Below are 22,748 nucleotides of genomic sequence, written 5' to 3'. Positions count from 1 at the left end.
TGCTCCTCATTCTCAGTGCGGAGTGCTGCTGAAGATTTTTCCCAGCAGCAGCAGTTTTGACCCTGCTGTAGGAACCTGTTTTTGCAGAGGTTGCAGAGTTTCTGTCCTGTTGGGTGGTTTACCTCCCTCTCATTAGACTTTTTCTTTTTTAAAGAAAGGAATAAAGTAACCAGGAGTGAAGTCACCCTGGAGAGCCAGGCTTCCCGGGGAGTTTCGAGCTCCTGCTGTTGCTGTCGAGCGGCCATGCAAAGAGCAGCGTGTCTGCTTTCATTTCTCATCCTTTGTCTGAACAGCTGCTCTCTCCAGTTTCCAAATTACTTCATTGGCTTCTGCTCTCTCGTCTTGCTATACTGCCCAGCGCTCAAGAGCCTGGAGAAGCTGACCCCATCCGTCCATTCTCCGAAGTCCTTGTTCTTGCCCTTGTGGGACTTCACCCACTCCCTTGAGAGCAAAATTGGCCAGACCCTTGTGTAGTGAAGTGGGCGTTTGGCCCCATAAGCGCTCCTGCAAAGCACTTCCTGATGGTGTCGTGTCTCTATAGTTACTCTGTTGTCAAGGCTGTGGGAGTTGGTTTTTTTTAAACAGATCTGTGCCTCAGCCTGATTTTTTGGTAGGGTTTTTTTTTTTTTTGGTTTATAAGTCAGGGAGGCATATGGGATCGTTGTGCCTTTGTGCTCGGGCGTGTCTGTCTCTGCATCCTCTCTCCTTCCCTCCTTTCCCACCCTTCCTTCCAGCAGCTTTTGAACCTGTTGCCAGCCTGCAATCAGATTTGGCAGAGGGACAGGGATCTCGGGGGGGTATTGAGTTTCTTTAAGCTTCATGAGCAAACCCAGCCCTGTCGGGAAGAGAAAGTCTGTTGGTGCTCCTGTTGAGGGAGAGGTGAGGAAGGCCACCCCAATGTATACACCACAGATCTGTGCAGAAACGAGTCCCTGAGACCAGGTCCCCCTTACTTCTCTGCTCACAAAATGATTTTATTTATTTTTTCCCCCTTTTTTCCTACACAGGGACGATGCGTGCTGTCCGCAGGCACCTCTTCCCTGGGGACTCCGCTGCTGGGCAGGGCATCGTCTGGGAGTGGCAGAACGACGAAGGCGGGTGGTCCCCCTATGAGATGAATGTCTGCGTGTTCCTGGAGGAAGCCCGTGCCACGAACCACCAGCGAGTAGATCTCGGACCCTGGGGCTACAACTATGAAGTTGACTTTGTGGCTCAAGTCCAGACCAACAAGACCACGAGGTTCCGCCGCAGCGTTCAGAGGCGCTTGGATGCCCCGTACCCGGTGACGGCCTCTCCAGCACCCCTTCACACGGGGGTGGCTTGTTCTTGCCAGCAGTGCTGGCTAAACAGTGGGACTGGTCCCATCACCACACGCTACCGCCACTCCATGATAAACTTTCCCAACTCTTCTGCTACTCATCAGGTTTCCCCTAGGACAGCATCAGTAAGTTCTTCCGGTGTCGGCTTCGTGCCCTATAACAAACCGACTTTGTCTGGAGCAAGGTCAACACCAAGACTCAATGCACAGAGCACCTGGGCTTTGCCTCAAGCTGGGGGCCCCAGCACAGGACTGTCTGCATCTAACGGAGTCAGGTACAGACCCTAATTCACCTTTAAGTACTGTGCATGTTTCAGAGAGACCTGCTGTGGTCAGGTCTTTGTTATCTAGGAGCTTCTCTGTCCCAGAGGACTTTACGAGGGTCATATTCCTAGAGAGAGAGAGAGAGGTGTCTGTGCCTTTGTGGTACAGTGGATGAAAAGGCTTCTCCTCTGCTCTCCCCTGCTTTTCTCCCACTTGAAATATTGTCTCTGTCTACTAGTCTCCCTGAACCACTGGAGAACACAGTCCGGTTGAGATTCTGCAGGTTTGAGAAAATTAATAGTGATTGATAGTATTTCAGGTTATGCTTAAAAACAACTTTGAGGGGGACTGAGTGAATGAAAAGGGGACTTGTGAACACCCTTATTTAATTCAAAATATGCAGTAAATGTAGAGTGGAAAACTGCTCTGTGTTCAAAGCTCTTCCCCTTCAAGGAGGGACCACAGGACTCGCTGTGTGTGGCTGAGACTTCGCAAATTCTCTGACAAAATCAGGAAGGACCTTTTTAAGGTAAACAAGCAGAGGAAAAAAAAACCCTAAGACATAGATTTCATTAAAGATTTTTATAAATCCATTGTGGATGTTTAGAAAACCAAATCAGTAATTTACTTTCCCCTTCCTTTTGATACCTTGAACCATACTGATCCCCCTCTGAGATCAATGGGGTGACACTAGCAATTTGAGCGGTGTCCAGGCTATTCGTCGGGCTAAATGCTGATGCAAAGCAGAGATGCCACTGGATAATCACAGCAGAGGTTCATTTTGCACATGTTGAGGTGCTGTGGGGCTTCACTGGTATGATGTTGGAGGACTGGAAGCACAAGCTAGACTGTAAGTGATTTAAAATCCAGCTAAGCCTTGTCTTGTGAGGGCTTTGCCATGTCCTTTCTCGTCATCTTTCTTCAGTGACCCTCTCCTGGCTTAGTGCTCAGGGTGGGCTGTGGCTCTCCGGAGGGAGCTAGTTACTTTGAAGGATGGACTGGCAGTTGTTGTGGTGCTAGTTGAGGTGTAGCTTTCCTCAGCCCTTTGAGCTGTTACCCCGTAAATGCTCCAGCTTGTATGGATGCATCACCCATGCTGGCTGCTGATCCATTTTCACTGTGGCTCTTCTCTGACAGTGCTCAAACCGGTGTGCATCTCACAGCGCAGGATTTCAGCTCCCATCAGTGAGCGGCTGGAGCCGAAGGAGAGCTGTGTTTGCACCTTACTGGTGTGGGAGGAAGGGCTTCACTTCTCTTCCGGCCTTTTGGCTGTTGCCAGTTAAATGAAAAGCAGAGTCTCGTGGTCTGACAGCTCGGCTCCTCTCCATGGAGTGAGGTCCGGCGCCACTGTGTTCTTGTAGGATGGCCTCTGGGAAGCCTGGACACCCAAACCAAGCCAGATCGCCACTAATCCGCTTTCAGGGTCTTACCTCTTCCTGTGCACAAGCCTTTACTAGCAGAGGTTTTTGTGGCCTGCCTGGGATAATACTTGCACCAAATATCTGCCAGCATTAAACTGAGGACCAAGCAACGGCTGTCTGACTGCTCCCTCTGTTTGTAAACGGCTGGAAGTGTACAGAGCAGTATAGGCATTTCACTGTAAATAATCCAGGTGCTGAACTGCTGTATGAGCACCTGAGAAACTAAAGGAGAACTTGCCAGGGCTGATTTACTTGTCTAAGCTACCCCAAATAAATACAGAGATAGGAGATCTAGAAGGATGTTGAAAGCGCATTCTGCTAATCACATGAGGCACAGGGGTTTGAGGTTTATTTTGAATCTCATTTGTATTTTAAGCAAGAAGTTGAATCTTGAGATATTTTCCTTAGCGGTGTATCAGGACTTTCCCTCTTTGGGGTCATCTGAGTGAAAAGACTTCCCGCATCCTGTTCTTCTTTCTCACGGTCTTTTTCTGGTGCTCTCTTTGCACCTGGTGATTTTTTTGTGGTGTCTTAAGCATCCGCAGTACTTCTCTGTTCCAGTCCCCTTCAAATAGGACTGAAAATCAGACCTTGGTACTGCCTGCAGGAGCCCCTGGTAAGGCTCTTGCTGTCTCCTGAAGAAGCTGCCAAATCCCCCCTTTCGCAGGAGCCGCTGGTCAGTGTGTGGGGCTGCTGGGCTGCCTGGAGCCCCCATCCTTCCCCAGAGCCTCAGCGTGATTTGCAAAGCGACTCTCAGGGTGGGAAGATTAAAACCGAAGAGCCAAATGCTGCAGCAGTTGCCCCACAAGCCTGTCTGGAGCCGATCAGGGTCTGGGTATGTTTTATGCTACTGATGGGGGGGACAGGTTGTCCTGAAAGGAGGGGAGGATGGGGGAGAGATGTTCAGAGATGAGTGGCATGGGCTCCTTGCCATGAACTGAGCCCACGGCCCAGGCGATGCTAACTGGGAGGAGAGGGACAGCCGGGAGGAGACCTGGAGGTGCCCAGCCGGGGCGCTGGGGAGGATATTGTCCTGGCAGCCTGCTGGGCTGCGTCCCAGGAGCTGCCGGGGCAGTGGGCAGCTCTCGGTGGCTGGTTAAACCCTCCGGCAGGCGAGTGCTGGCAGACCTTGTGCTGGGTTAACGCAACAGCCCTCAGGGGCTAGTGTATGCCCCCACGCTCCCCACTCAGCTGGTCCAGCTCGATCCCTTCTCAAGCACTGCTGAAGGTGCATCTGGTCCACTCCACCACGGCCAGCCTGGGGACAGCAGCCGAGGGTAGAGCCCTCCCAGAGCAACTTGGTCCCTTCTCAAGCCCTGTTGAAGGTGGCTTTTGTGGCAGGAGCATCTGGTCCTCTCCACCACGGCCAGCCTGGGGACAGCAGCCGAGGGTAGAGCCCTCCCAGAGCAACTTGGTCCCTTCTCAAGCCCTGTTGAAGGTGGCTTTTGTGGCAGGAGCATCTGGTCCTCTCCACCCCGGCCAGCCTGGGGACAGCAGCCGAGGGCAGAGCCCTCCTGGAGCACTGGGTCTCCTGGTGGTAGCGTTGGCCGTGGACAAGCAATGCCGTGGCTGGTCAGGGTCTGGCTGTTGCAACCTATTTTGCAGCTCAGCTGTTTGTGGTGTAACAGGGTTGAGGTGGCTGATGTCTTGGCAATAACCCTGGGCCAAGCCAGCCTTTCTGGGGGATGCGAAGGGATCGTACGGTTAAATCTTTGCTGGGGACAGCAGAACATGCCATGCGGGGAGGGTGGCAGCTCTTTGCACACTTGGAAGGGCGTGCGAGTGCTGGCAGACTTGTGTGACAGGCACCCTCTGCGAACCCCGCACGCCCAGCTGTGAGCCTTGGTCCCCACTCTCCTGGCTGGCTGTCCCCACTGGGGTGCGAGCGTGCCCTGAGCCCGGGTGCGCTGCCTGGGCTTGCCGTGGCGAGTGTGATGTGAACCCTTGGCAGAACCCAAGCCTGGTCCAGATGTGGGGATGCTGCTGGGCATGTCAGGGAGGTGGTTTTGCAGGCAGGACATCAGGAGCTGTCTTTATCGCTACAACTCCCTTTCTGTTCATCAACACCAGTGTTTTCCACTAGATGTATCTATGGAAGTCTATGTTTTCCATATTCCCTGACAGGAGCCTGCGCAGATTGCAGATCCAGCCCGCGGCCATGTGCTGAGCCCGGAGGGAGGCAGCAACTGGGGCTCACCCAAACGGACCCCAGAGAAGGGCAGAACAAAGATGTGCGTTGGTGGCTCTTCATGGATGACGAGCGGTGTCTGGATCACCAGTCCTTTGGGATTAGTTTTGCCCAGGGCGTTCTCTTTCCTCCCTGCCAGACAGACAAATGCACACAGGGGGGGCAATCTCTGTCTTCCAGTATGGTGCTGTATGTGAAAGGGGCTTTTTCAGCACTAGGGGACAGCTTGAGATGGCTTTTCCCTTTCCACCCCTGTGCTGGCTTTGAGGCGGAAATGCCGCTGGGTGGGTGTAATTGCTCCTGGCTGAGGTTACAGGCTCATGAAACCCATGTTCCATCAGAAAATTTCTGTGAATTAGGGGAAACCTGAGTAGCAAACTCTAACAATGTGTTTCATTTAATTCCTAAGCCCGGAACATTCCTGGGTTATTTTATCCCCTAGGTTCCCCATCTTCCCCCCTTGACTAGACCTGACGTGGTGGTTAGTTCCCCCTTCCCTCGCAGTCACTGCCCTGTCTCCTCCTGCATCGCCAAATAGTGCGGCCTTTGTGGTGGTGAAGACGAAGCACTAATTATCCTGCACTAATTATCCCACCAAGGGTATCTGCCTGTGTCCAGTGTGCGACATTGTTCATTCCTCTTAGCTGTGATGTGCAATTCCTGTGCTGGCTCCTGCTCAGAGACCGAAGGGAAAGGAGCAGTGGGCTGCAGTGGATCCTCTGGTGTCTAATAAAGGTTGTGTTGTGTTCACCCCGCAGCCTTTGGCTCCAAAGCAGCCCTGGAGGATTACTTGCTTTTACGAAACTGCTTATCCTCACAAAGCTTGCAGGGATGACCCAGCTCCCGCCTCTCAGAGCTGAGCTGCAACTGGCAGAAGGGCTCAAAAGTTATTAGGGAGAGACTGAAAGACGATGCAGTTGTGTACACCCGGTTTCTTTAGGAAACGCAGCTAAAAATGGCAGCAGTGAAGCAAACATCTCTCCTGCGGGGCTGAGAAAGAGGTGTAGTTCATCCTGGAAAGCTGCCTAACTCCCTGTGTGGTTGTGACAGTTATTTCTAGCAGGCAGGCAGGAATAGCCCCCAGTACGGGCTGTTAGTAGCACAGGCATGCCTGGGCTTTTCTGGCATTGGCGGTGATTAAATATATTTCCTGCTTGCTGCGGATGCTGGGTGTGAGAGAGGGTGGAGCTCGGGCACTTCAAAATGCAGGTTTAATTTCCCCGTGCTCTCAAGAGGGTCAGAGTCGCTTGAAAACCCAGAGAGGAGTGCCAAGGCTTAAACAGATGCTAATATCCTCGGCTCCACTGCTAATGGATTAAATACACGTGGGCAAGTTATTTTCCATCTTGGTGCATTAGTTTCCTCCCGTGTATTAAACACAGTTAATGAATCCGGCCTCTCTCACAGACGGCACTGAAATCTGTGGGTGGAGCATGCCGTGGCAAGGTCGTGGGATTATATCGGCGCCGTTAACCAGATCTGTGAAGCAGGGGTCAGCTCCACGGGCTCCCAGTACCTCCTGGCATCATCCTTCCCACCCTGCACCGGAGAGCATCCATCCCTGGGGCAAGAGCTACCCCTTTCCCCCACTGTGCTGGCTAATTACAGAGAAGGGCACTTCTGAAACAGGATGAGGAGTGCCCTGCTTGTAATATGAGCAAGTAAAGCTGCAGGAAGCAATCTTCTGGAGGATATATTAATTAGTGCCCCAGCCAGGCAAATCCCCACTGTAGCTCCTTTGAGCTTATGCAGCTTTGGGTGCTGGTTTAGGTTGTACCTGCAAATAAAGCGGGGAGAAGATTTTGTTTAAAAGCGTGGGGAACAGGGGTCTTGGGGCCTGGGGAAGGATGCTTACAGTATTGTGGTGTTCCTAAGAAGGGTCTGGTGCTGCACCCCCAAATCTCTCATGGGAAGCAACCCACGGTCAGTGCTTTGTAGGATCAGGAGGTGTAACTGAGGGACCAGTTACTGACCAGACTGAGGGACCCGCTCCTCGGGTGGTGAGGAGGATGCTGGTTTCACTGGGCCCATTGTGACTTGTCCTGCAGCCCTCTTTTAGCCGGCGTGGTTTTGCCACTGGGTGCCCTTCCCGAGTGGGAGAAGGGGAATCTCCTTTGCTTGGTGCCAGGAGCAAAACCGCGGATCCACACGGCTGCGTGCAGCGTGGCAAAAGGTCCTCCTTTAGAGGGATTCGGTCTGGATTTTGGCATCTTCTTGAGAAGAAACGTATGGGAGAAACTGCTGTGTGGTCATCGGTGTCACCGTATGCTGGGTTAGCCCTGGGAAGGGGGTTAGGCTTTTGGGTGTTGTGGTAGCAGTTGGTGTTAATGTGAGGCAGGGCTGGATGCAGCCCTGATCTGGGAGAAGTGCTGGCTCTTGTCCAGAGGGCTACAAAGATGCCACGATACAGGAATGTGCGGTCTGCTGGCTGGTGTGCAGGGAGAGAGGAAGGAAGAAAGGGCTGTATTAGGTGGGGAGGGCGAGTTGCTACAGAATTCCTCACTTCTGCTCCGTTAGGATGTTGTGTACGTCAGGCTTAGGTGATGTTCTGCTCAAACCTGGCCGCCCGGTGTTTGAGATGGCAGCAGCCGTGGACGCCACGCTTCCTTGCTGGTCTCATGCTTTGCTGTCTCACTGGTGTTGCAGCATCTTGATATTCTAGAGAAGCGAGTGCTTTTGTCATGCTGAAATATCAGTCTGCCTTGTCTGCTTCCCCCCACCCTGGAGCAGATTCCCATCACCGGTTCCCAGGCAAATCTTATCAGGATCTTCTTGCTGAATCTTTGGGGAGAGTGTCTTATTTTGCATCCCTTTCTTCACAACCTGGTGACCCCTGTTGCGGTCAGTCACCTCCAGTGTACAGAGCAAGAGGGAGAGCAGGGGCTGCGGGAATGGCAGGGCAAAAATTGCACCAGGGAGGAGGAATCTATACCAGGAAACATTCAGAGAATTCAGGCATTGACTTCCAGGTGTTGCAAGCACAGCCTGAACATTTGGCTAGGAGACAAAGGTACTGACTGGTTAGAAGTCTCCTCTGTGGGCAGCAGGAGCAGGTGGCTCAGTGGATCCCCGTCATCTCTCCGCACTGCGGTGCTTGCTCTTGCGCTGATGCTCTCCAGATCTCCCTTACCCAAGACTCCCACCAGCCTGCCGGCATCGAGTTTTCTCCTAACTGAGCCTGGCTTGAGTAAATCAGCAGGACCTCACCCCAGCCTGGCTCCGGTGGTTTCCCAAGAAGCCACTGCTGGTATGGCGATACTGTAGCTTGAGGCTGAGCCGATGGACTAAATATGTCTATTTGGGACTAAATATATCCGTGCTGCTCGTGAGCCTGCTTTCGGAGTCAAGGCACAGCCTGTGTTATACTACAGCAGCAATATCCTTCTTTGTTGTCTCTTCCCCTTCCTCCTCCAAACCCAAAAACCCGCTTCAGACCTGGCGCAGGCTCCGAGTAAGCGCTTCTGCACCTTTTTTGACGTGGCAACACTTCCTCCCACGCACTGTAGCTGCAAATCTACCCAGGCAGTGTGGTGGCAGAGGTACCTCGAAGCAGTGTGGATTTCCCTTGATTTCATCAGCCTTAGGTCTGGGCTTTCTGCAGATGTAAAAGAAATCACAGTGCGTGGCAGCCCCACGGGAGCACTCACGCGGTGTCGAACGGATGGGTCAGCACATCCTACGACGTTAGCCGAGATGACGCTAACTGAATGTTAGCCCGTGTGAAATAAGAAGTATTTGGTTTCTCCATCGTCACATCGGTTGGCTTAAAGCCTCCAGCAGTCAAAGCTGACACGCTTTGCTGTTACACCGGGGGTGCAGCTGATCAGCGACTGTTTCCTGGCTGATGGATAGTAGTTTATCTGCAGTGCACTCGCAGCTTCCAAAACTTGATTGCTTGCGAGTGCATCACTTGCTTATCCATTTCCCTCTGCAAATCTCGAGGGCTCTTCTCACTTCATAGAAGCTCTGGCTCCCGGGTGATTTGGACTTGAGCCTTGCAATGCGGGAAAGAAGAGTGAAGAATTTCTCTGCCGGTCTTCTCGAAGCCTGGTTACCAGTGATCTCCTTCCCAGAGCAGCTGTGGGTTTCCTTTCTTCAACCTCAGGTGTAATGACCCTGTGATGCATACCTTTGGAAGGGTCCCCCACTGCCCATCTGCTTTCCTGGAAGAGCAGAAGGTTCAGCTTTGTGCTCTATTGTATTTTTACCTTCCACAGGGAAGTGAAAGCACCCGAGGTGGTGGCTGCGCTTCGTGGTGTGACGACGAAGCACAAGCTCTTCAGTATCGGTCACGTGCAGGGTCACAGACTGGGGTGGAGGAGCGCCCAGGCAGTGTGGTGTCTTCTTGGCTGCTCAGTTGGAGGAGGGGAAGAGGGACAATGCCTCTCTGATTTTTTGGGGAGCAGATCTCTCAAGTTCCTTTTCATTATCTGGTCCTTAAATATCCTCCTTGTCTGCAGCTGGAGAGGGGCAGCCCTGCTATCAGCCGTTATCTGAAGAGGATCATAGGAGCAGCAATGAGGCAAAGGGATGAGATAAGAGAAGGAGGAGGGAAATACCTGAGAAAGAGCTGTGATGAAGAGGCTGAATCAGGAAAGAAAAAAAAAAGTCATAAGGAGGAGTGACAGCATCTGATTCAAAGCCCTTTGAAACTGAGGGGAGGATTTCCACTGTATTCGGTGGGTTTGATTTGGGCTGTAGCGAGAACAATCTGTTGCATCACTTGAAGACGGTTGCAAAATTTGGGGCAGCAGAGGGGAAAACACAGTCTTTGAAAGAGACAGAAAGAAAACCTCTGTGGTCTGGAGAGCTTTTTAAGTGTCTGGAAGAGCTGGCCTCGCTTGGCCAGGCAGTCACCGCAGCACCAAGCCCTGGGTCCTGCCCGGGGTTTTCTTCGGGGAGCTCAGCTATTTCTAACTGGCAGGTAGGAGAGGAGGGAGGTGGGGATGCCTCCCAGTCCTGAGGGTGGAAGACAGCCATATGTCACTCACAAATCTTTTTGGCTCTGGTCATTGTCATGGAAATGCAGACAAAGATTTTAGCTGAGGCTGAAGAGAGGGACCGATGCCTGTGATGCTGTTTTGGGCATAGTCACAGCTTTTGCACGCCAGCTGGAGAGAATTAGGTGTCCTCCTTAAATAGTGGATGACATTTGGGCACTTGACCACCTTAATCTGCTCTGTGAATTCCTAAGAAGCTGGCCAGGTTTGATACCATTTCGTGTGTTTTGGGGGCTCCTTTGAGGTGGTTGTCTGAATGCGGTGTGTGAACTGCAGCTGATGCGCATGAGCCTGCATCTGTCACAGGCGCCACCTGCGACAAAGTCTGTGGGTGGCTTTCCTCTTCCAGCGTGTTGGATTTCAAATGTTTCCGCTTTGCTCCTGGGGCTCCAGCTTGCCTTCTCCTCTAGTGACCCCCACGTCAGCTTTCATGCTGCTCCTCACCCTTTCCTTCCTAACTCCTGCCATCAGCTGAATGCATGACCCTGGCTGCCCACGTATCCCAAACTAGCTTGAGGTGCAGCTGCCAGCGCTGGGAAACATTGCCAAAACAAGTAGGTTAGGAACCTGAAGAGGATGTTTGGTGTCCAAATTCTCTTGATTTCCAAAGGAAGGTGGTTTGCAAACTCTTCTAAGTCTCTTTCAACCTTTCCTCCCTTGTTCCCACATCTTGCAGTAACCCCGTGGGTGCGTAGGGAGAGTCAAGACTTGATTCTGTTCAACCCAGGGCTGCAGCTGTGTGTGCTCAAGTGCTTTTCTTGGCCTTTCTCTGCCTCAGTTTCCCCATATTGAAAGCGGTGGGGGCTGATAATGCTTGCTTCCTTTGATCTGTAGAGCTGTGACTTCTCATACAGCATGGGGGTTCAGGCTTTGGTGAGCAGTGTTTGGCTGGCTGGAGACTAAGTCACCTGGAAGGTTTAAGATGAACTTTGTCTGCTGCATCCCAGCGGTTCCTGGCTACGTGCTCATGCCATGGACCTGCTGGTGCGGCGGTCTGTCATAGCACAGGTTGGCTGCTCATGGGAAGCTGCGTGGTGGTAGAGCAGCAAGAGCAGGGATATCCCATGGGATCAGAGCAGGGTGGCCAGGGGGTTGACAACAGGGTCCATCAACAGACCCCAGCAAGAGAATGGGGTGAGCTGGGTCCAGCATCCAGCCAGGAGGAGACAGGGGTGGAGACAGCTACCTACAACATAGGTCTGAGGTCCACCTTGGAGATAAGTAAACCTACTCGATAGCTCTGGCAAAGACTGGGCTCCTTAAATGTAGCTGGTGGACCAGTGGGCAAAGGGTTCATGGGTGGTGGTCCCAGGTGGGGCTCATCTGAGCAATTAATCCCGGTTAATGTATCCAGGGACCTGGCACTCAGGAGGGAACAGTGTGCTGTTGAATTGTCTCTGTTTTGTTAGTTATTGCTCCGTACTGTTGAACTTCTCCCTTTTTCTTTTCTCTCTCCAGCGCCCCAAACCTGCCAGTCAAGATGCCCAAACCCAGCAAGGTGAACCAGGCCCTGGCAGGTAAGGATCCCACTCTGCTTCACCCGCTCTGTCCCAAGGGTTACGGGAACAAGTGGTTTACCTTCCTGTGGCACTTACTCTCCTTTGTTAGTTTTTAGGAAACCTGAAATGTCACTGGCATTTAGGGCTTTAGGCCCAAAGACTTTTCAGAAAGGCAAAGAGGGTAAATTTGGGGGGAGAATGGGATGGTCAAACCTTAGTCTTTTTTTCCTCATCAGTGTGGGGCCTGAGGCTCTCAAAATGAGCGGGTTTGAGGGTTGGGTAGTCATCTTCTCCCGTAGGTGTGGATGAGCAAGTAGACGTAGGGGGGGGAAACACACGGATCAAGCTCAGTGCTAGCTGTTACTTGCTGCTTTTTTTTAAAGTCAAGGGAGAAGAGTGGTGTGAGGTGGTGTGCGGATTTTAATGCGATGATTTTTTTTTTTTTTAATGTGGTTTTATTACAAAAGCTCAGGTGGTCTTTAGCTTAAAAAATGATTGTGATGCCTTGTCTTAGGGAAAGGAGGGGACAGAGGTTGAATCAGATATTGTCTCCTGTGGCAGCAGCATACAAGTTTACTTGTTATCATCTGAACCTGTGCATACAATGCTAAATATGCCCGAGGAGCGTGTCTGGGAGGGATGAAAGTGCCAGGTTTCAGTGCTCCTTTTCAGAGTAGATTTTCCCTGTTAAACATGAAATGGCGTTGCCTTGAAAACGACAACTCATGCTTGCAGCTTTCAGGGGAAGCGTTTCCATGCCAAAAACCGTCGGCGCGTTTGCTCTGTTTTGACTCAGCCAGCGCCAAACCGCGGGACCCTGGTGTGGTGGTGCCTGGGGAGATGGGTGTTCTGCCGAGAGCAGATGTCTTCTCCATACTGACACCGACTGCGCACTTGAAGTCGTATCGTAATGTGGTAACCCAGGGGTAGATGAGTGGAAAAGATCTGATGTATGGTATTTTCTGTTTTTTCTGTACGCATTTCAGACACTACAGAATATCTGTTAACCCTCTCCTTTTCTGGCTCTTGTCCGTGCATGGTCTATTGAGGTTATTAGCTCCTTGGACACCCAACTTTGCTCCTGAGCAAGTTATGTTCTCACTCTTAGAGAAAATGATTACCACCTTATTCCAGGAAAGGTGATGGTGCTTGGTCTTCTGCCAAGCATCAGGCTTTACCCTAAAAATGATCCCCAGGATTGATGTTTCCAGTTGTCTGACGTTACCACCATCGTGAAAACTGTGGCTTGCGTGTCCCTGTAGCCAAATGGGCACTACGTAAAGACTAATACTGAGTGTCCTCTGACAGCTTGTAGCCCATCTGTCTCCCCGTTAGCAAATCAGTCTTTGTGGAAACGAGGTGTAAAGCCAAGCTCAGACCTTGTCTAGGTGGATGCCTGGAGCAGAAGAACTCCCCTTGCTTATAAAAGCTCTGAATTTCATCCCCTGGCTATTAGCACTGACTGTGTAATTAGGTACTTAGTCATGTAAAAGTAAATACAGCAAAGAACTGAAGAGCCCTGGTGAATCCAGGCTGTGTTAATGTTGTTAACTGTGATCTCGTTCTACGTGTGCAAGTCATCCGCTGTTAATTTGGAAGAGGTGAATACGCACGGTCCGTTTATGCCTTGTAGTGCCACGTTTAGATGTAAAAGGCTGCAGGAGGGCTCAGTAGAGTAAGCCATCTACCACCCTTTAATAGAATAAAATGGAAAGGTTAAGTTTGTAATTGATATCTCTGTTGTTGGGGGCTGGGGGTGCAAAAGAGGGAATAATTATTCATTTTAATAATTTTTAGCTCTCCAGGAGGCAGCTAGCAAGAGGCACGCTGAGTTGCAGGGGAGTGCGGAGGTGCACGGTCACACTGCAGTGTGGTCAGCGCAGAAGCAATGCCCCGGGACCAGCATCTCCTTCAGATCCAGGTCTGCGTAGGACACAGCTTTGATTGGCGCTGTGCTGCCTTCTGCCAAGTGTAACAGGCCTCAGAGGTGCAAGGGAGGAGAAAAATCTGAATTCGGGTCTGTCTTTAAAATCACATAGAAGCAGAGGAAAGATCTGGATGAGTTAATTAGCAAGCGAAAGGAAAATAAATCTCTGGGAACACTTCTGGTAAAAAGCAAGCAGCGGAGTTCTGGTAAAAAGGCCAAATTTTATCGACACGTAAATTGGCTGGGTCTTTAGGGACACCTTCTTCCCCTCTGTGCTCCACGCTCTGTTTCTTAGAACCTCTTCTGGGAAGCGGTATTTTGTTCATTATTTAAAATCCTGCAGATGGTGTTTGAGTTACTTATTATTCAGGTTATTCTCTAACACACAGGCTGGGCCCATTTTGTTCCTCCGGTCCGTGCTGCACAACTGCTTCCTCCAGCATCAGCGGTGGAAGGGCAGGGGACCCCAAGGGCTCTGTGGTGACACGGGGGAGAGGGCAGTCTCAGAGGGTAACTGAAGGCGGCTTTATTCTGGGAAGCGTGTCCAGAAGTCTCGCAACCCTTGGGCTCCATCCCGAGGTGCCTCTCAGCAGCTTTGGCTCTGGTTTGAAACAGGAGAGAGAAAACCCCTGAATCTTGTGGGTGATCTCAAGAAATGCTGCAGGCGCATCTCTTGGATGCAGTGGGAACTTCTGGTGGATAAACGGGAGATGGGGGGATTCTGCGGGTCTGAATGAGAAGCTAGGTTGTGTTTGTGTGATGAGCGCGTGAGGATTTGAGGGGTTTGTAACGCTGTCAACCCCGCGTCTTCTACAAGCACCACTTGGGAGCCCAGAAATCATGAAGCTGACTTAAAAACCATGTTTTACACCAAAAAAATAATTTCTTTTTCCTTGCTTTCTGCTATTTTAATACTTCAAGGTGCGTGTGGAGACTTGTCTTTTAAGCTTTTTCTTTCCCCCTGAGTATTTGGTTAGTATGGTGAAATGCCAGAGCAGAGGATTAAGCAAACTGTTGAACCACAGTGTTGGTGTTTAAGGATCATCTGGACTAACGTCTTTTGCGAATAACGGAGTTTAGCTGGTGTGCCTCGGGGCTGGGGGGTGGACTAGACAGTCATATGAAGGCCCTTTGAATACTATTTTTAAGATGAAGGCTGGAATTGAGCTTTTTGTTAAATGAAACCAAGTGGTTCTCATTCGCATGGTTCCTAGAGCTGGAACATTCGGGAGCGTGCTAACCATAATAATTTTGCTGGTGGATATAATCATACAAATTAGCAACGCTTTTCTGAGATCTCACGGTATTTGAAGGTGAGCTCTGCCCTTTCCCTTCTACCAGCTTAAATCCAGGACTGGAACCAAAGACGTACCAGTCTGAGGTGTGTGCAAATACAGATCAGCAGCCGGAGCCGGTGAGCGGAGGGGCACGTTAGTCTGGGTATGGGAGCAAGTGTGTGGTCAACGCTCGTTACATTATGTAAGGCTGTTTTTCCCATGCTCAGCTTCTGCCCAGGATATTACAAAAGTCCCTTATTTAGATGGCAGGCTGAGAAAAGCTGGTGGATGTTGTCGTAGCTCCAGCAAAAATAATTTTACCCCACGGAGTCAGTAACATTGTACTTCTGGCCAAACAGGCGCTTTGAGCAAGAGAAAGAGACGGTTCGCTGAGTGCGGTTGTTGCACACATCCCCAGGATCGGATCAGATGCCAAAGGATGCTTTGCGAGGCTTTCTGTTTCTTCCCTTCTGCAGTCCTTGGAAGGAAGAAACCCAGTGGCCAATGGAAAGTGTGAACATATTAACTAATACTTTTCAAGCTCCCGAGGAAGCTAGTGAGCAGCAGGCATTCTTGCAGGAACGTTTGGGTGTCCAAAGCAGTCTTGGTCTGGGCAAGCTTATCTTGTTGCGGCTTGGCCCTTGAATATTCAGGTGAGAATTCATCCAGGTCCATGGCCACATTTACTCCTGACGTAACTCCAGGGATGCCCACAACAAGTTCTGAATTGAAATCGTGTCCACAGGTCAGAATTGGAGGATCGATCTGCAGCTGTGATGTGCGTCTGTGTATTGTTTTGGCACTTTGTATGAACACACCCACCCACATAAGGCTTGGATCAGAGGAGATCCCTTACTGGGGACTCTTGTCTCCAAACTTGTGGGAGGATTGTTAGATGCTGAGATTCCCAGTATTGTATTAGAATTTTAAAGGAGGCATTGCTGCTGGGTTTTGAGATGAGCCAGAACAGCAATGTAACACCAGAACGTCCCCTTTTTGAATGCTCTCTTGATTTGGATCTGCAGAAGGTGATTCATTGTGTGTCTCTCCAAAGGCAGCAGAAGGTAAAAGTGGAAAATTGCCTTTTCTTGGCCAATGTAAGATTGTCCATGGGGAGAACATTTGCTTTGGGTAATTCTCCTGGTCCCCATTTCTCTGTACTGTGTGACTGCATGGAGTTGTAGATGCGTTTGCAGCTTATAAAGTGAAAGGAAGTTCCTGGAATAAATGTTTATTTTTGTTGTGTTGATTCGTGATGCTGGCAGGCAGTTTTGGACCTGTTATTCCAGGTATGAGAGGGGCTGTTTTAGAAGGTAACTGAACCCAGCTAACGTTCTGTGGCTCATGCTCTTCACTTTGATTTTTGAAGGCAACACTTCGCCCTCCGCCATTAAGAGTCTGAAGTCGGTTGTTCAGCCTCTGCTTCTGTCGTGTTCTTTTTTTAAAAAGAGAAATGGGCTCTGCATGTTAATGTTAACGAGACAGTATTGATCTCTTAAGAAGGAAGCATTAATTTTGCATTTGCCTATCAGTCAGCTGTGCGTAGGTGGTGATAATCCCTGTTAGTCTTTGGACGTGCTTTTCAAATGTCAGTCTTTGCAATCGGTGCTATCGCGCTGCTTAGCAGCAGGTTTTTTGGAGACAACTTTACCATTTCCTTTTCTGCACCGATTCTGGGGAAATGCATTTTGCAGCCTCGGTGCGGTCCGGCTGTCTGAGATGATCTCCCCCAGCCATGGGCAGGTCCAACATCTTGCCCGTTTCGCAAGAACACTGTTCCTTTGGGCTCTCTAATCAGCAGGAGTTGGTACTGCTCTTCTGGGAATACCCCTGACTGTCCTTGAGCCTGCTGAGAGGGGAAGGTACCTGCCTGGTGCCCATGCAGGCGGCAGCTTTGGCGCTGTTGCTGGGCTTCAGGCGTTGAGTTGTACTCACTCGTTCCGAAAACAAGTCACTTTTGTTACGGGAACGTTTAAGCTCTTCCTTAAGGCTCCTTGCGAGTAGAGGACTGCTGGCTTAGGCCGGGGTTGAGAGCACGCAGTAGTCTTGCAGTCTTTAGTTCAAGACTTAAAGGAAGTTATTTTGATTGTGCAATTTCTGGATGCGATGTTGAGTTAGAGGCCCGCTGGGTTGTACCGGCGTCAGGGGCTCTCCTCGGCTGTACCTGCTGGGAAGAGCGCCGTGTTGTCGGTAGGGTGAGAGGTACTCCCTCAGCGCTTGCGTGCTTTGAAGATCCTCCTCTGGCCCTGCAGCTCCTGGGAACTGGGGGGGCTACACCTCGGATCTAGATCATGGGTGGTACCTAATGTCATCCGCAGCTGCCTGGTTTGGTGTTACCTATTTCTATTTGGAAGCGTGTGGTTTCACCATGTGTTGGGCAGCCTGGTCTGGCCAGAGCAGCTCTGCCAAAGGTTCTCGGATAACCCTGGGGAAATTACTTCATCCATCTACGCCCCTCTCCCCATCTTGTGAAACCCTTTCTGTCTGTCTTTGGTCTTTAGAGGAGAAAGTTTTAGTTAAAAGCACCCAACTTTGTGTATCAAGAAAGGACCTGTACAGGTTTTGGAATATTTATTGTACTTGGACCTTATGTGAAGGAGATGCAAAACGCAGTTGTCACTGCGTAGGGATGGTTCTGCTTGTGGGGCACTGACACAGGCTTTGTGCAGTCTAGGCACAAGGCGCAGGTTCTTGACTGGTTGCGTATTTGAGACAGAAAATAGTCTTACTGCTTGCACACAAAGCTAGCTGATGCTTCCCCTCATAACTCGATTTTCAGGCATGTGTGGGCAAGGTTCCTCATTTGTGTCCGGACAAACGTGCTCTTCTGTTTCCCTTTCTCAAGCTGGCTGAGTAGGGGCTCGAAAACAGAAAATCCTGAGAAAGCTCAGCTATGGCCGTGAATTGCTGTGCAGGATGCTGTCAAGAATTTCCATAGTGACAGGATGTGGTGTTGCATGGTCTACTCTCAGAGGCAAGTTTTGGGGAAACGCTGGCTTTTTAGGTTGTCTGCTGTTGGTTTGCAACCAGAAGCATTATTATTTTTTTTTTCTAGTTCTGGCGATGGCTGTTGCAGGTGGGAAGTCCCTTCTTGGGAAAGCAAAGGCAGGTGTTTTCTTGAATGTAAGTTTAACAGCAGTGTGCTACCTTAGAAATGTTATGACTTGTAACTGGCCTGTATTTCGCAGGCAAACATCGTGTTAGATCAGCGTGATCAGTCCTGTAGCTCTCTGTGTGCCAATTTTACCTTCAGGGAATAGCTGTCCTTTTTAATGATTCATTAGCTTTAACAAACTGCATCCCGTGAATACAGCTGGCTGGGAACGGGGGAGGGCGAGAATGGCGTTGCAGCCGGGGGTGCTAGGAAAAACTGGAGTGCCGAGGAGGAGACGGTGTGGGGTGAACGTGGGGGCTGCCACCGTGGGGCTGTCCTGGTGGGGGACTGAGTGGGGCAGCTCCAGCCCACGGTCGGCCCGGCACTGCCGCGGTGTTTGAAGGCAGTTAAGGGGATCTCTGGGGATCGGTGTGGTGCGACACCTTTGAAACGTGTAGCTTTAGGGGGGGAGTAGCTGAGCAGGACCTTTAGGGGTTACAGGTGATGCCCCTCATCCTTCGGGTCAGGGCTGCGGTGAGCAGGAGGACTTTGCACCCCAGCAGAGTCAATGCCTGAGGAGCCCTATAGCCAAGGCAAAGAGGAAGGTCCTGTTCACACACCAGCTCAGAGGGTCACAGGCCAGACTTATACCCACGTTTTCCCTGCTTTGATTTGCTGCCTGGGCTCCTTCCTCTAAAAGCATCTGGATCCCATCCTTGTGCTGACTCCGACCCCGTTGCCTCTCGGATGTTTTACGTCCTCTGAATGAAGGGCTTGGGTTTTGTTTTATTTTATCTTTTTAATTTTCTTTGAAAGGTTGAAGTTTTTTTTTTAATGAATGTGTTTCCCCATTGTCTCCTTCCTGCATGTTGATCTCGTACCCACTGTAGGCATGACGGCTATTCTGATGTCAGCCGCTGGACTCCCCGTGCACCTCACCTGTGTGCCGCAAGCTGCCAGCACCCATAAAGCCACTAAAAAACACAGCTCAGTTAAGGAGGGGAGGAAAGTGTCCAAGAAAGGTAGTTCCTGCTCAAACTCTGATATTTGCTTCCATCTCCTTCTCTTTATCTCTCTGCACTTGTTCTGCCTCCCTCCTTTCCTCTTGTCTCTTCCCTCCACCCTCTTGGCTCTTCTGATTTGACTGATGATGTTCGTCCCACCAAGGGGAGAAGCAGCGCGCATCTCTTCTGGTCTGCACGGTCTCTGACAGACTGTAAAATAAGATGATAAAGTAGACCCTGTCCTGTGGTAGCTCTGCTCATTTCCATCAGTCATTAAAGCTGGAGCAACCCAGTTGTTCTCTGTGCATGTCAGAGACTTCTGCAGCCTCCCCCATGGTCCCACCATACCCTCTTGGGGAGCCCTGGGCATCCATGTACCAGGACCTTCTATCACTCATTGGTGGGACAAGTCTGGGAGCTGAGGGACCATCAAGGAGAGCGTTTAATCCATACGTGCTCTCAAGAGAAGGTCTGCTTGTGAGCCATGCTTGTCATGGTTGAGTCATGAGATGAGAAGGATCTTCCAGACAAGCAGGCTCCTGAGTCATACAGGGCTTTCAAGGTCGAATTGCAGGGGATTTGTTCGCTCCACCTCCGTCTGGGGTGAAAGGGAGTGGAGTGGAGCTCTCTCAGGTGGATGTGCCCTGGCAGGAAGGGCTGGGTCACCCCAGCTCTCCTGCTGAGCTGAGCCGCCTCCGGGGCAGGACCTTCATTTCTCCTCTTCATATCTCACTGGCATCCCGTACCCACACCGTTGTAGAGTCTGTGGGCTCCCAATTTAGAGCCTGGGTCTCATCCGTGTGTAGCAGCCCTGGGACTCTGCAGGGGTAGGTGCGAGTCCAGCCTGGTGTAGCTGTAGAGGTTGTTTGGCAGCCCCGGCACAGGTATCCGGGGGTGGTCAACCACCACCAAACCTAAGGTTGCTTCCCCCTTCAGATAAGTGAAAGGGGGACTGGAAGTGTGTGGTTGTTCACCATGGGGATGCTTGTGTTTAAGAAAGCGGGAAGAGCCCTGAGGTGGAGGGGAGGAGGCATCTGGCTGTCTTGGGGGGGGGTTGTTGGTGCCAGTATCTCTCTCCTTGGAGTCCGTGGATGCAGTGAGGAGCCTTGATGGGGAAGTGAGGTCCAAACCCATCTGAAGGAGGCAGGAAGGGTGGTGGAAGGATAAAAGAAAAATAGAAATTAAATGCAGAGGGAGGTATCTTGCAGAAATGCAGTATGGAGGGAACTGGGAGGAGGAGACGCAAACGGCAAGAAGGAGGGAGAGAGCAAATGTGGAGTAGGATGTGTGACAGAGGGGGAGGAGAAAGCAGGGGGCGGCAGGAGAAGCAGCGAAGAACAGGAGGAGCAAAGGAGAATGGGCGGTGAAGGAGAGGAGCCGAGCGGAGGTGTGTGGCGGAGGGTCTGGATGAGGATCTCGCTGCGCAGAGCCAGCTGGCATGGCGGCGGGGTAACGCCGGCTCCTGGTGCTTCCCTCTTGGCGCCGGCAGCATCCGTGCAGCCCTCCGCAGCCGGGGATGGGTGGCGGGGACCCCCTGGGAACAGTGTCGAAACAGAGCTGCGGAGAGGCCGGGTCCTCCCACGGAGGCATTGCCTTGCCCTTGTTGCTGGAGGAGCCTGAAAGACAGAGGGCCAGGCCTGCCATTGGTGTCGGTCACCGGCTGCTGGTTAATGGCGTGAAACTAGCTGTATTGAGAGCAAGAGGTGGTCACAGACACACAGCCCGGCTCCTCTGCAGTCCCCCCACCCTGCAGCGTGGCTGGCTGCTGCCTTCTCCTTGGTGGGGTCTGTCGGTACCCGGCCCTGTGCCGCTTGCAGCATCCATCCCCTCCCTGGCATGGAGGAGGTGGGGGTGCGAGGAACCAGGATGCTTGCAGGAGCGTGATGTTGCGACGTCTGAGCAGGGTGAGGAGGGCATTAACACAGAGCATGAAACGGGGAGGATGGGAGATGGGCTGGGGGGGAAGTCAGGTCTCTGCTGGGTGTTACGCATCCCATCAGCAGCACCTCTTCCTCCGTGAGATGCGGGTTCCTCAGCGCTGGCTGCAGCACCCAGGAAGGAGCACACGCGTGTTGCCTGATGCGCTGCTGAGCCGAACCTCGGCCAAAGGCCGGCTGTGCTGGGGCAGGGTGGGCTCCAGCCTCGGCCTCCGGGGATGTCCGGGCAGCTGGCTCAGCCCCAGGGCTGTGCCCGGAGAGCCAGGCTGCCACCTCCCTGCCAGCTCACCAATGCCACCTGCTGGGGCCAGGACACCTCTGGCCTGGGGAGCAGAGAGGGGACAGGAGGGACAGGGTGACATCTGTGACAGGGGCACCAAGGAGCTGCTTTTCCTATCTGGCATGGCAGGATTTGGCCCGGCCATCCTGCTGCAGGAGGAGACTTTGCCAGCTCTGCCTTTTCCAGCGCTGACTGGTGAAAAGGGAGTGCCTTTCTCTGTTTGTTTGCTGTGATCCCCCCTCTCCTTTTAGAAAGCGAGATCCCCTTTGCTGGGGGCAGAGAGGCCAGTCCTGCCAGAGTGCATGACTCCTGTGGTGAAGAGGGTGCTCAGTCCCTCCTGGGAACAAGCTGTATTTGTACAACACCCCTCCTGCCTCGGGAACACTGTTCTGCAGTGAAAGCAGTGAGCCTGACTTTCGGTCGAACTGTTCTTTTTTTCCCTTTGCAGACGCTGAAGCTGCCAACAGGCAGAGATGGGCCCGTTTTGTGCCCTGAATTTCTGCATCGTGTGCTCTTTCCCCTTCCACATCCCTCTGGGATTTCCCATTACGGAGAACTCTAGCGAGAGCTGTGCGTCCGGGAGCATCAGTGTGCTCAGTACAACCAGCTGGTGCCAAAATAGGTGGTGGTGGATGCAGCATCTCCTTGCCGAGCCCCTTCTTGCTTCCTCCTGCTGCTGCACACCCTGGCTGCACGTGAGTCGAGGCGCCGTTCATGGAATTGCAGCCAGCCTGGTGAATAGCTGGGTTGTGTTTAAACAAAGGTGCTAATTAGTCAGGACTCATTAACGTTGTTGCCGTTCTGGCAGTGATGTCTCTGGCGCAGACGAGTGCTGCGCTGTGGGTGCTGCAGGTCTCGGGGAAGCCGTAGTCTCCGGGCAGGCGCTGCGCTATCGCTGCTGGCACACGGCCTGGCAGCGTCTGCCATCCTGATGGATCAGCGCTGCCTTCCCGACGGCCGGCACGGCGCTGCGCTTCCTCGGGCTGCCGCAGCCGCTGCCTCCCGCCAGCGCTGCTGACTGCGCGCTCGGAGCAGGCTGAGACCCCGTCGGCTCGCCGGGAGGGAGGCAAGCGGCTTGTCCGGCTCTCTGCGAGCGCTGCCGTGCTGTTCAGGTGTGGAGGTGGCTTCTGCGGAGGGGAACCGAAGGGAGAATGTGGTGGTTTGGGTCTGGTGTGCCACTTGGTACCCTCTCAGCTGATGGGATCACCATCCACTTTTCCCCTGGCTTGGAGGTTTCCCTGCATGTCTTCTCTGGGCTGGGCAGTTGCACGCGGAGTGCTGCAGTACAGAGGGAGAGGAGATGAGCGCACTCGTCCTTCCCTACCGAGCGGGATGGGATCTGGCTGGGCAAGGAGATGAATCCCAGCTGACTCTGCTCCCTGTATGTCCATCCGTCTGCAGCTGGGACCATGCCAGTGCCTATGGGATGGGTGGGACTGGGAAGCCCCTCGGAGTTGGGAGAGCTCGCTGTTCCCGTGGGGGACCATCTGCTGAAGGAGACAGGCTGCAGTAACAGCGATGCTCTGTGTCGCGACAAGA

At 52.1% G+C, this 22,748-nt stretch overlaps 1 protein-coding gene across 1 annotated transcript in view; it reads left to right on the top strand.

Annotated features, from left to right (window-relative positions):
• Positions 1 to 22,748, top strand: part of DTX2 (deltex 2, E3 ubiquitin ligase) — a 33,813-nt gene that overhangs the window by 4,136 nt on the left and 6,929 nt on the right. The window contains exons 2-4 of the mRNA XM_009885123.1: positions 1,008 to 1,593; positions 11,650 to 11,708; positions 18,879 to 19,010. Coding sequence (XP_009883425.1) covers positions 1,008 to 1,593; positions 11,650 to 11,708; positions 18,879 to 19,010 — 777 coding nt within the window. The remainder of the gene's footprint in view (positions 1 to 1,007; positions 1,594 to 11,649; positions 11,709 to 18,878; positions 19,011 to 22,748) is intronic.

The sequence above is a fragment of the Charadrius vociferus genome, unplaced genomic scaffold, assembly GCF_000708025.1.
Source record: "Charadrius vociferus isolate BGI_N301 unplaced genomic scaffold, ASM70802v2 scaffold54, whole genome shotgun sequence".
NCBI classification, from domain to species: Eukaryota; Metazoa; Chordata; class Aves; order Charadriiformes; family Charadriidae; genus Charadrius; species Charadrius vociferus.
Note: the sequence above shows the minus strand (reverse complement) of the source record. Positions and strands in the feature narration are given on the sequence as shown.